At 39.1% G+C, this 14,027-nt stretch overlaps 1 protein-coding gene across 2 annotated transcripts in view; it reads left to right on the forward strand.

Moving 5' to 3' along the window:
• agmo (alkylglycerol monooxygenase) overlaps positions 1-14,027 on the forward strand; it is a 49,699-nt gene that overhangs the window by 15,016 nt on the left and 20,656 nt on the right. For both annotated transcript variants that reach the window (XM_031758567.2, XM_031758569.2), the window contains exons 4-9: positions 4,623-4,726; positions 6,076-6,171; positions 9,693-9,759; positions 9,962-10,027; positions 11,827-11,906; positions 12,310-12,444. In XM_031758567.2, coding sequence (XP_031614427.1) covers positions 4,623-4,726; positions 6,076-6,171; positions 9,693-9,759; positions 9,962-10,027; positions 11,827-11,906; positions 12,310-12,444 — 548 coding nt within the window. The remainder of the gene's footprint in view (positions 1-4,622; positions 4,727-6,075; positions 6,172-9,692; positions 9,760-9,961; positions 10,028-11,826; positions 11,907-12,309; positions 12,445-14,027) is intronic.

Below are 14,027 nucleotides of genomic sequence, written 5' to 3' on the forward strand. Positions count from 1 at the left end.
TTTAGTCATATTTTCTTCTTATAGCAGCATTATTCAAGGTATAAATTGGCACTTGTAGGGGCTTGGTGGTGGCCTTGACTAGAGCTAAATTTATGGATCTCAATTGGACTTTGGCTCTTGTGTTTACATGACTCTGGTTATATAAACACTGCTCCTGACATGGTTTGGATGGATGTAAACAGGCCGTGTCAAAGTCTAACCCAGTCACATTACATGACTGATTATGATTTCATTATTATGGACCTTGATTACGTGCCAGATAATGATTCTAAAAAAAGTTATAACGCAGACGTCCTGCAATATCTCTTCAACTGATTCCACGTACTGGGACAGTAAGTTTCTGCTGCTGCAGTGTGTAAAATGTTGCAGAACAAACTGTTCAAAAGATGAGTGAAAAGGAAAAACATGAACACTTACAGTGAAGGGATTCTGTGAGTATTTTATCCCAGATGAACCCCCATTTTGTTACAATTGACTCTAGGTTGTAACAAAAAAGGGTGTCCACAATATTGAGCGTTAAGTGATTTATTTACAGGAGGAAAAAGAAATCAGTTGTGTGGTATGTGCTAGGATGAGTGAGTGAGTCTGTTCTTTAGCCTAGAAATCTCGCTTTTGTGAACAGAGAAGAACAAGAATAAATCTCCAGGCTACAATTGGTCCCCAGGGACAGCCAGCTGGTTGGGCTTCCTCTGCTCCTGCTCAGGATCACATGACTTTAGAAGACAAACTCTGCCATCACACTTTCTTTCCCAAATAAAATGACATGAGTGAGTGTTATTAAAATTGGCTTCATCACACACTGGATTAATGTTTATGACTTTGAGACCCTGAACCAGGTGAAAATTTCAGTTCTTCAAGTTTGAGACTTTCATCCTTAGCAATATTTGGTCTTTAGTGCCCATTAGTTATTCCACTAATAGATATAAATATGCCATAGTTGCAACCATGTTTTAACATTTGCTTACCCATTAAACATCACATTATAAGTGTTGCTATTGTCAGTCTGTTAGCAGGCTTCCATTAGCATGGTAGCAAAGAGCCCAAAATCCATTACCATTTTTAATCTTACATCATAAGTTGTTTAAATTACATTAATAAACTTAAGTTACCTAATTAAGCAAAAATCTTTTATAAAAACGTTTCAAAGTTCAAAAATGCATTTAGTACCAGTGAGTCTTTTGGTTTTTGTTTTTGTTTTTTTGTTTTGTTTTGTTTGTTTGTTTTTTGGGGGGTACCACATCAGGTGAGTAGTAACAAAGGAATAAAGTCTTGCTTTGCATTATTCAGATGACTATTTAAACATGGAGTTATTAAACCTGAACACTGATTTAGTTTTAACACATATGAACCATGTGCTGTGGCCATACTTGTAGCAGTGTCTTAGAAAAGAGGAGAGAGCTTCAGGAGAAATGCCCCCCCTCCCGTTATTGCAAGTTTTGCTTTATCTTTTAGTTTCTTTAGTTTTTCTGCTAACGGCCCCTTTTAAATATCTGTTAGTTTGGGTTCAAGACAGAGATTCCTTTTTTGATTTTTACGATTTGACTTAAAACCCTTAATAACGCTTAGTTGGGGTTGAACCAGGTGACCCTAAACCATCTCTTAGTTACTGAACACTCATAAGCACACATAAGTGAAACTACTATTGTGTATCACAATCATAACTTTTTTTTTTGAATGTTACCCTTTTATTACCCATCTATTTCACACCCATGGCAGTTGATTGTCTCTCCCTGAAACTGGTTCTGCTGGAGTGGGGGTGGGGGATACTACCGCCCTATTTATACCAAGTGCCTTCACATATGGGATTGTCTGGTTGTTGAGGTTGTTTTTGCTCTAATATTGTACGTTCTGACAATAAATAAAATCGAACTAAATAAGAGTACAATTGCTTTTGGTGCCTGCAGTTACACTGATATGCACTAGGGGTTAAACAGTTGAGCAAAGCAGTGGCACATTTAGGTTTCCCGAGTTTACTGGGGAACTGACAGTCACAAACATGTATCTCCTGTGGGTGCGGTAAAAAAGTGTCATAAATGTCCATCACCTGATTAGTATGTACTCATCCTTGTTGTTCCTGAGAAATCCTGAGTTAAGGCTCACTGGAGGACAGATGGAAGGGCCGTCCTCAGCATTTCTGTGCTCTTGCTGGGAACGTGGGCTCTGTGGCACTGGTTCTCACCATTAACGGGGCTTCCCTCCTGAATAGACCGTGCCAAACTATGCAGTGTCCCGCCGAGTCCAGAGATGAGGACATGGGCTTGCAGTGAAGCTTAGCTGTTCCAACTTCCTATCAATGACAACAAACATCAATCTTAGCCGCCCTTAGTCTTGAACCCCGCCAAGCATGACTCCAGTTAGAAGAAAAAAAAGCAAGAGCTTCAGGCTGCTGGAATTGAACAAAGGCTGGATTATCCTCTGAATCTGTCTCTTAGCAGGACAGTTCATCTTTGAATACCCTATGGTTCAGAGCGGAAGAAATATCATAATTTTTGTGCTTGACTGTTGTAGTTCAGTCACTCTCCTTCACTCTTCCTCTCCTCCCACACTTCTCTCCTCTGCCTCATCAGCAGATTTCAGTGGCACTTAGGTTCAATAAAGTTTGAAACAAAATCCAACCCTGTTGCTTCCATTTTGAGTCAATCCAAAATATGGTGTTTAACACGATATGTGACACTTCCAAAAACAGTCTGTGACATTTATTCTCACACCTGCTGACGTCCAGCAATAACCCTGTTAAATACGAGTGCTGTGGACTATTGCTCAGGAGCGGTAGTTTTCACTTGAGGTTTTCTGAAACTGAATTCTGCCTCACTATCACTGATTAAATGTGTTAGAACAGATCACCATGCTCCTCCACTCTCTTACCACTCACCTTAGGTTTTTAGCAGTTTGTTTGTTCAGCTGCAAGAGACCCTCGACCCATTTTTGTTTCATGACTGCTGGCCTTAATACAACTCACAAGTTTGTGAAACGGAGGGCAAGGAAGAGTTAAACTTGTCAACAATTATATATTTTTAATTTTCTTTTTTTTCTTTTGTTTTTTCTATAAAGGTGTCACTAAGCTGTTCATAAACCATTGTCCTCGAAGTGTCTCTTTCTTTGTGGTGTCCTTCCATTAACAGTGTTCTTATTTGGTTTGTATTGTGAACACATGAACATCAATATTAGCAAACTGCAAAACTTAATGCTCTTGGGTTCTTGGTCACAGCTTTCATCTTTATATGGTGTTCTCATGTATGATCTGATCCTTGGAAATCGTTAGTAGCATTCTGTAGCTTCTATGCAATGCTTATTCTTTAGTAATTTGTAAGGAAGTCATGGCTAACACCAACCAATCCGTAAATGACAAGAGCAGATTTGTCAAATACTGATTTACGACTTTATGTATTGATGGGTAATGTTACAACCCGTATTTTTAATTTCACTTGGACTTGTTAGTATGGAAGGTCTTGTATTTTTTATTTTTTTTTTTAAAGCCTGGACTGTGATTGATTTTGCTCTTGTCTACAACTGAGATGTGAAAAGAACCTTTTACCCTCCTTCACGTAATGGTTGGTCATGAAGTGGTTGACAAAGTTGCCTGACAACCAGGTTCCTGGTTTGAATATTCTGTTCTGTGTGACGTTTGTGTTGTAGCCACACTAGGCGCATGCTCAGGTTAATTGCTGCTCTAATTTGGCCATCTGTGTCAGCTGTGACAGGCTTCAGGCTGTGAAAGTCTTAGATGAAGATTGATTAATCAAATGTGGTCAATGTAGAAGTCCTAGGAATTCCAAAGAGTTGGCGAACCTAGACAGAAAAGATATGAGCATTTCTCAAGTGTCAAATTTCTTGATGAAAAAACATTTAGATGAATAAAAAACAAAACAATATAAAGTGTCATTTGAGCCAAATCTAAGCTTGAGATTTTTTAATTTTCAACCACCCTAATGTGACCACATTCACACATCCTAATGCCTAATTCAACTCAAATGTAATCGCATTACACAGCAAGGCTGCAATATGAAACTCAAACCTAATTTAATTGCTGGGGCTTTTATTATAAGGAATATATTACCATATATAGTCTGCATATAGGGTTATGTGGTTCTGAAGTATTTGAAGGTTACTATTCTCCTTGTACAGCAGCAGAAGCCAAAGTAGCCAGAAGGTGCCAAAAAGCACAGACCAGACGGGGTGGTCCGGAAACGGCCTGGAGATCCAGTGAAACTTAACAAGCATGTTCCCTTTGGATGTTAAAATGAAGTGTAACACAGATATTAATGTAGCAAGTATCACAACACAGCAGAGGAATGTAAACTGGAGCACTGGGACATCAAGCTGGACGCTAACCAGCTGCAGCCAAATACCCCCATAGTCAAAATAGCCTGAAATCCCTACCCCCCTATGACCAGCTAGGCTCAGGTCTCAGGTTTTCTTCACAGCTGGCCAGAAGCAAGGTTAAAATGGCTCCTCCTGGGGATAAAAGTGTATAGTTGCTTATTTGGGGATTGGGAAGGGTTTGATTGGCATAAATCATTTGTTGTACTGAGAGGCTTTAAGGCTAGTGAATGAATTGTATATAGAGGGCAACATGGCTGCTGTCCAATCTTTAACAATGTGTGTGTATGATTGCTCTTCAGAGGTTGCTGTCCTTTGGGCTGCTCACCAGGTTCATCACAGTTCAGAGTACTACAACCTTACCACTGCCCTCAGACAATCTGTCACCCAGCCGTTTACCTCATGGGTAAGACAATATTCATTCTTTTAAAGGATGTTTCAAATGATAGCCTTTGTTTTAAACACACAGATTTTTTTTTCTAAAAGAACAACATGATGCATTCAGACATAAGTTACAGTATTAGACATTTGTAATTTGAAAAATGAGATTCGGCTAACTACAGTAACTAGCTATCTCCAAAGAGTCTCTCATTCCACAGCAGTTGGATTGCACTTGAGTAAATGAGTCAAACTCCAGGTCCACTGTAGTGGACTGCATCTTTTACTGCTTGTGGTGTAGAAACCTGCTCTAAGCTGGAGGGCCACTCTAAGCAGAACCTGTGCCAGGTGCAGACCTGCACAGCTGGAAAGTAGAAAATGGACTACCACCTGTGCCAGCACAGTTTTAGGTTGATGAGATGAAGACCTCACTGAAGAGTCAGTTGATTTCATTGTGAAATACGTTTTTAATTTAAGTCTGGGTGCATCAAGTGTCATTGCTAACAACAAGAGTACAGTCTAATTCCATGGGAAACATTGGATGATGAACGACTGAAATGCTCTAATGAATATTGTCTTCATATCCAAAACTTAATGTTTTCTTTTTAAATCCTCTGCACCATTGAGCTGCCTCGTTGTCCAAAAACAATGAAAAACAAATCTAGTCACACTTTGGTACTAGATAACTTGATTCTTCTGATCACAGTGGACTTGGAGTTTGACTCATTTACTCAAGTGCAATCCAACTGCTGTAAAGACTCTCGACCACCAAATCTGCCGGAAATAAGTCCCCAACAAATGGACTCCCAACTTCTGTGTGATTAATGTTTACTAAGAGCCACAGAAACCAGCTATTTTACTGTAGCCTTTTCTAAGAGTGTATACTGTATTTGTAACCTTTTTTGATTTTGGCTGCAGAATAAATAATGTTGTTGTTGTTGTTGTTGTTGTTGTTATTATTGTTGGGTTTTTAACTTCTAATATAAAGCACTTTGAGGCAACTGACTATTGGGACTTGGCGCTACATTTAGAAATAAAAATAAATAACAAAGATGGAATAGAAATATTAAATTAATTAAATTTAAATTGTTTCACTTAAATCTTTGAAAGCTTCAAGACTCAAATCTCTGACTGCGGAAAGAGTTTTATTCAGTTTTGAATAGTAAACACTTAAACCTATAGGACATTGTTACCTGGATTGTTTTACTTGTGTTTAACTTTGTGAGTCAGGAAAATAATAAAAGCAATATTGAGCATCATTTAGCAAAAACAGGCTTGCAGTTCCACCTTATTGGAGCAATAAACTTGTGTTATTGGGACCCTGTCACATTGTATTATGGTTCCATGAGAATTCTGTTGAATTCTTTCTTTCTTCAGGTTTTCTATTTGCCGATGGCCCTGGCTGTACCTCCATCCATATTCGCTGTTCACATACAATTAAACCTGCTCTACCAGTTCTGGATCCATACTGAGGTAAACAGGCTCATTCAACAGTGTATGTTTTTTTTTTTTTTTTTTTTTTTTTGTTCTGTGAAAAATGCCAAAACAAGGGCCTGATTTTAATACTAACCCATGGTAGTTGTCCATATCCTTTGCTTGTGTTTTTACTAGGTGTGTATTTATGAGAGATTTGGTATCAGTACATTATAAAGATAAATGGTAAATGGCCTGTATTTATATAGCGCCTTTATGGTCCCTAAGGACCCCAAAGCGCTTTACATATCCAGTCATTCACCCATTCACACACTGGTGTGTGGCAAGCTACATTGTAGCCACAGCCACCCTGGGGCGCACTGACAGAGGCGAGGCTGCCGGACACTGGCACCACCGGGCCCTCTGACCACCACCAGTAGGCAACGGGTGAAGTGTCTTGCCCAAGGACACAACGACCGAGACTGTCCGAGCTGGGGCTCGATCCGGTAACCTTCCGATTACAAGGCGAACTCCAAACTCTTGAGCCACGATCGCCCCAGATGACACTATTACTGTTTAAAGGTTTAGGGTTGGCATTTTCCTATAAAAACGGCTGTCACTATCCTAACGACTCACTTGTTATGTTTTTATATATATATTTTTTTCCCTTTAAACTGAATCTAAATCCTTAATGACTCTGGATGAATGTCATCATCAAAGTGCGTTCCCTGACTGGTTGAGTGGTTGCTTGCAGGCCAATAGTCATTTTTCATGGAAGATCTAGAGTTGTCTGCAAACACCTGCTACCTACTTTCTGAGGAGTAGTGAAACTTAAAAAAGTGAAACATTCCCAAAAAGGAGAACATTTGCCTTCAAAGTTAAAGTTGCAATATTTTTAAATCATTTTGTTTGCAGCTGTAAGAACAGCTGTTACTTTGAAGCTAAATATTTTAGTACATATGTAAGAATTCCTTTTCTAACAATAATGAAATTTCAATGAGGTACAATTAAGTGCTGAGCAGTTACTTAGAAGCATTATCTAAATGGACATTAAGTGGTCACCTGGCTATAGAAATTGCATGTTGAGTACTGGCAGACGATCACCTTAGCGTTGTGGAATTCTTCTGCAGATTTCAATTCAGGGTAGTTTTTCATCAGTTTATCCCCAAAATATCAAAGTTTTGTTTATCCATGATGACATAATGTCTGGAAAAATGCATATTTGTCAATTATTCAATAGCATAATTCAGTAACATGGCTGCAACTTCATTGTTTAGTCAAAGAGGTATTCTACCTCTGTGATGCAATTATAAAATATTTTCAGGCAGTATGTAGCACTACCTGATTAGTATTACCTGAATTAATGTGATTGTTGTTTAAAGGAATAATAGGAACGAAAAGTCTGTAAAGTTGTCTGTCTCCCTGTGCCAGTGCTAATCTGTCTGTTAAGCCAGACTTTTGTGGACTCTATGTTGCAGTGGAACCTGTATTCAATAAAAAATAATGAGATTTTATGAAATATTCCAAACAGAAGCATGACCATTCTGTCTGCCTTTTAAAGTGACTGAGAGTATCACTTTTACAATCCCCACAATCGTTAGAGGGAATGAATGGATTTGGAACGCCCTCGATCTTTTAGTGCACTATTAGTGAGAACAGTCGTAATAGTCACAATTTTCTGAGGGATGTAATTTATGCCTCCTTTAGAGGGTGTTTTTTTTTTTTTTTTTTTTTTTTGATGTCATATAATTTACTGGCTCACTATTCGCTGCAGCTTCAGAGCTGGAGTGAAGTGGTGGAGACCCCTTTCATTCAAGATAAAACTCTCACGCTCGGCTGCCAGGCGCAGCCATTATGTGGAAATAATGAATCGCAGAGAAATTCTGTCCAACCGTGCACATTTCTCCGTCTGTCATACTGATGTGATCCATAGAAATATGACTTGCAACCAAAAGAGAAACATGAACTGTGTGAAATATGCTCACTGTGACCTCTTTAATCTATAATGACTCACGGATGAATCAGTTTGGTACCTTCCAACAAAAAATGAATAATTTGCACAAAATGTATTCCTGATGGTTTAAACGTCATGGGTGTTGGACTAGACCGCGTGTGTGTAACAATGGCTTTAACCAGTGTCAGGAGTTTTCTTCTATTGCCACGAAGTCTTTTTTCCAACACTGTAGTTGTTGTGCTAACATCACCATAAATAATATTCTTTATTGGAGAAATTAACTCTTTTGAGCTTGTTAATCAGGTCAACAAATGTAATTATGGATGTTATGAATATTTGAAAGTGATTCTGACAACTAGAGTAAGGCTTCCAACAGCAATTTGCTGGAATATTTAACTTTTTTTGGTACTAGTTTAGATTTAAAGATTTGCCCAAATTATTTCCATTGGCCAGTCTTGGTAGCCGGGGATCGCCCTGACCCCTGTGGTACCTCCTACGGGTGGCTGGCCTCTCCCTTATAGAGAGGGTGAGAAGTTCGGCCATTCGGGAGGGGCTCAGAATAGAGCTGCTCCTCCACATTGAAAGGAGCCAGTTGAGGTGGTTCGGGCATCTGACAAGGATGCCTCCTGGGCGCCTCCTGGGTGAGGTGTTCCGGGCATGTCCCACCGGGAGGAGGCCCTGGGGCAGACCCAGGACACGCTGGAGAGATTATATCTCTCAGCTGGCCTGTGAACCCCTTGGTGTTCCCCTGGACAAGCTGGAGGAAGTGGCTGGTGAGAGGGAGGCCTGGGCTTCTCTGCTTAGGTTGCTGCCCCCAGGACCCGGCCCCGGATAAGCGGAAGAAGATGGATGGATGGATGGATGGATGGATGGATATTTCCATTGGTCAGAGGAATGGTTTTGTTCGTACAACTCTTTCCAATTGAAACACTAGTTTTATTCAATCAGTTTTATTCAAATAAAGTTTCATCATTTCCCTATTTTAATGTTGTTTGTTTTTTAAGCATCCGCAGTTTTCAAGAAAATTCATTGTGATCATTGACAGTTTTCTTTGTGGTAGCTACATGAATACTTCTGTACTGCCACCATCAGACCAGTTATACCAGATGCCTTCACTTACAGCACTGTAGCATTTATGCTTTCCAGAAGATGAAACTTTGAGTTTACCCACTGCAGCAAAATGGTTTTCTGTCCACTTCATTCCAAACAGGATTGTTATTACATGTAAAGTAATATATATTTGGTGCTATGGCTCTGTTTTGGGACCTCCCTGCACTTCAGCATACACGCAGATGGTAATGACAGCAGACATTACATTGAGATGTCTGAATGGGACCAGATGGAAGAAGAGTGATTATTCTAGTGTTTGGACAAACAGGCAGTTGGACTACTGGTAATATCAGCAACAACTATTTCATTCTGGTTTCTCTGAGAGATGGGAAATAAGTTAGAGTTATTGTCTGAATTTTGTCTTTACTGGAGGATAAACGAAACAAAAAGGACAAAAAATAAACACTTCAGCGCTGTCACTGGGAAACCAAGTAAAGACTGTTTATTTGTATTTTAATTTATATAAGGAAAATGCAAGTGGTTATTGCTTTAAAGCTGATTTTATGTCTTTCTTCAGTTAATCAGAGACCTTGGACCTCTGGAGTGGATCTTGAACACTCCAAAACACCACAGAGTTCATCATGGTAAGAGGACGTTAATTTTATTGACCTGCTGTTTACGTCAAACATTGCTTAAGGACTTTAAGATTGAATGATTAGACATGTTGGAGATGTGTTATAGATCAGAATTAATTCAGAAAATGTTTATATATCACTGAGATAAAAGAGTTTATTTTTCAAAATGTGGATAAGTAATGCAGCAACCTCACGAATGTAAACTCAACAGGGCGGAACCTTTATTGCATTGACAAGAACTATGGTGGAATTTTGATTATCTGGGACAGATTATTTGGTAAGTCATTTGTATTTGCTTCTGATTGTTTTTCTTTTGGATGCAAGTGAATGTACTTTATTTATGACAGTGTGACTTTTAGTCTGTCATGGCATTTGTAGAGTGTGACAACTGGATCACCACTGAGTTGTATCGACATCTGTATCTGTTCCAAAATAATAAAATTGCTACAGTGGGATTAGTTCTTAATGCCATCAGTGCTGCCCCTCACATCTGTTTTGTGCAAAAGGCAAATGGTTCTTCTTGCACGGACTATAACATTTATAGCTACTATTGACATGCGTTATTTTTAGCCACACAGACTTCAAGTACACAAAATGGCATAGTAACCCTTGCACGGCAAACTGTATTTCTATAGATTTTTTCTAAATTTTGAAATCTGAACTTTCCCTTCAAAGATTCAAAGCATTCAGGTGAAATACTTTAGTTATGATCAAATTTCTGTATGTTGGACTTTCTGTACCATGAAAGTCTTCCAGGTGTTGTTAGTTTCTCCTGTCTGTGATGGTCTTGATTACTTGAGTTTAGAACAACTGAAACTCTTTTGGTTTATGAAAACACTTTACCTCTCATCTGATTTTCTTTAGTTTCAAAAACTATTGGAGACCCATATTGAGGTTGTCCCCTTGGAGGTGGTCCCGAGAGTGATTGTGAGTCTACGCGAGTGAGGCTGTGAACCCAGGCATGGGTCATTATGCTCACAGGAGCAAAGATGTGGATTCTGAGACATTGCCATGCCACACGGCCATAAAAGTTAAGGTCATCTGGTTCAAGGTTTGAGTGGGGGTTGAAATGCCTGCAAGGGGATGTCAAGACTGTGACTTATAGGTGGGGAATATTTGGTGCTTCAATATGGTGATGATGGCTCACAGTAGAAATAGATGGCGTCCTCTCAAATTGTTGTCATTGTCCAAAACGTGAACATTCAGAGGCACTCCTTTAAGGATACAAAGTGTGTCCGTACATCTGCGGGTGACAGTCCACTAGGAATGAAATACCTGGGACTCCATCAGTTTTTAGAACCAAAGAAACATCACAGATGAGAGTGAAACCTCTTCATGAACTTGAAAGAAATCCTGTTCCTTTCAACTCAAATGCTTAAGACTACCATGACCTACATAACTGAGAACATGCAGACATACCTGTGATGCTTGGGCTTGAAAAATTAAGGTATCACCAAATACTACAGTGATGAAAACAAAAGTTTGCAACAAATGTCTGTGCAGGGTATCTGGTTAAATCATGGTGGTTTTATAGATGTTGAATAGATGTTCCTGGTATTTTTATAGTACCTTATTGTTTTCAGAGTATATGTTCACAGAAAAGTCAGTTTACGCAAAGGATACTGACTCATAGGAACGTTTCTACATTCCCTTGGTAGCATTTTCACTGTTAAACTTGAGGCCCAGTTAACCTTTGTTAACCATTGTCTGTTAGTAAGCCTCTCAGAGTTTTAGCATCTTTTAGTTCATTTTCATTTTACACTTCAGTTTTATTGTCTTGGTCAACTGAACAACAGATAAAATCAATGAAAAGCTGGTGAACGTGGCGCATTTAGCAGCTGGGTGGAGGGACAAATAGCTTAAAGATGAAGAAATTGCTAATAATAAGATAAACACATGATTCATTTCATGTTTGTCTTTCTGGTGACACGTTTTCTTAGCTGGATATTTAAACATATTAAACTTTTATACCTTCTTGTAATCCCTCAACTTTTAAGAATAAGTAACAGGAGTAGACGTTTGAGGTATTTATTCACATCATTTTGTTTTGAACACCACTATTCATACCATCCCCAGGTACCTTTGCTCAAGAAGCCGACAAAGTCGTGTACGGCCTGGTTTTCCCCATCAAAAGATTTGAAATCCTCTATGTGCAGGTTAGTCTCATCTTTCATCATTGATGTGGCTACCACAAGTTGGCAATCGGTCAAGCAGCTCACCTCCATCTGGGTATAAACACCTTTGGTAGATGAGGTGTGAGCTCATGTTTCCCTCACTGGCCGAGTGGCCATTTTGTAACCATAACATTATTACTCTACTCTAAACAAACTGCCCAGTTGAGGTGAAAGAGGCCAATAAAATGTAATGCCAGGTGGATGTTATGATTATTTTTGCTGCCATCACTGTTGGCAGAGCACTGCATGAGCAATGTTCTGCCCAAAGAAAATAGAAACATTCATTTTAGGATTATTGCTATTCCTTTGTTAGCATTCATCAGTTAAATGTAGTGTTTGATTATTTGTTAATGTCTAATTTGGTTGTATTTTTTTCTTCTTTTAGTTGCATTACTACTTGTATTTGTGGAAGAAATCCAAAACCTACAAAACTATCAGCAACAAACTGTCAACTTTTCTCAACGGTCCAAGTTGGAAACCTGGTAAACGTCGGCTGGGTGACCACAATGACAATCCAAAGGTTTGCATCATTTCTAAGGACAAAATGCCCACATGCTTCATTAGCCATCATTTTGACAGACACAACACACAGGCCTAAATGACTCAGAGCATTCCTTATTGAAGGACTCGTATATTCTGCCAGTTTTACAAGAAACTGCCACATCAAATAAAAGCTGCAAAGCCTTTGTAGAGGCGACACAATAAGTTCAGTTTCACTGTCTTTAAACACAGTCTGCGTGAATAAAACCACTTGCAGTTTAGCGTAAATGTGCAAGTGTGTGTGTGTGACTTTGTGTGTATGCAGAAAGAAATACAGGCTCCAGCTGAATGCCCCGGTGGTTAGCTTTGAAATAACGCTGATGGTGTCACATATTTAGTTCCCTCATGCTTCAGACTGCAAAAAAAAAAGTCCCCTTTGCCTTTACGATTAAATTGGCTCTTTAAACCCAGCAGGGTAATTCTAAACATGGTCAGAGCTGGAACTTAACTGAAATATCTTGAAAGGCTTTATGTAGGCGGCTACTTCTTGATATCTGCCGGTGAAGGAAAGAGGAAAAAGAGGGGAGTGAAGGGGGAAAAGGGTTCAACGTGTTTCAACTCTGAGAATAAGCAGAGCAGCAGACTGGAATATCTACAGGGTTGGGGATGGGATTTTGAGGGGGAACCCACATGTGATGGTTTGGTTCCTCAAAATCCTGGGAAACCCCCTGAATGAGAAACAGGCATTGCTGATTGGCCAGTTATTTTTCATTCCCATAAAGCCCTCAGGGCTTAATTACTTATTGTTTTGGACAGAAGGGAAAAACAGGTCAAATGACTCAGGGAATTCTTACAGAAGGACTCAGATATTCCTCAGTGTTTAAGGGAAACCGCTGCACCCAATAAATCCTGGATGACTTTGTAAATGGAAAACAACAAGCTAATTTTCACCAGTTCTGAAATTCCACTAGTAGGATACTAAAGTAAGAAAAGGTCTTTTTGAAGAAAGGCACATTGGGTGGGTTTACAAGTTTGTTTGTTTTTTTTAAATTAAAGTTTAGCATTTTTTTTCCCCATCTTTGTTTATCATATCCTTTTTTTCACCACCTGCATGCAGTGTTTATACATATTCTCAGAGTTAGCCACTGGGTGCAATTGCATTCTACAAATGGCATTTTCTTTGTTTCTGTCATTACTGGTAGAGAATAATTTTGTCATGCATGACTCGGATGATTTGCTGGAAATGATTCATGCACATAGCTGAACATGCTGCAAAATGTTGACATGCATTTAGAGAAGAAAGTTTGGTGGATGCAGACGGTTTCCTTTAATCCAGTCTGTTAACCTAATATGAGACGACAGGACCACTTAGCTCATTATTTGTTCAGCAGAATAGTGAAAAGAGTCACCTGTTGTTGTTCATGTTCTGTTGCATGTCATAGTACCCTTAAAGTTGTCTTTTTCTTTGTGCAGTGGGAGCTACGTGTATCATTTTAAGGCAAACTAGCGTGAGGTGTAGCAAACAATCAAACCTATGCTGGCTCATTTTTGTTGACATAACACCCTAAATCTAATGTTATTAAAAATCCGCATAGCATTGCTGTCAGTACCTGTGTGTCACTA

The sequence above is a fragment of the Oreochromis aureus genome, linkage group 11 (genome assembly GCF_013358895.1).
Source record: "Oreochromis aureus strain Israel breed Guangdong linkage group 11, ZZ_aureus, whole genome shotgun sequence".
NCBI lineage: Eukaryota > Metazoa > Chordata > Actinopteri > Cichliformes > Cichlidae > Oreochromis > Oreochromis aureus.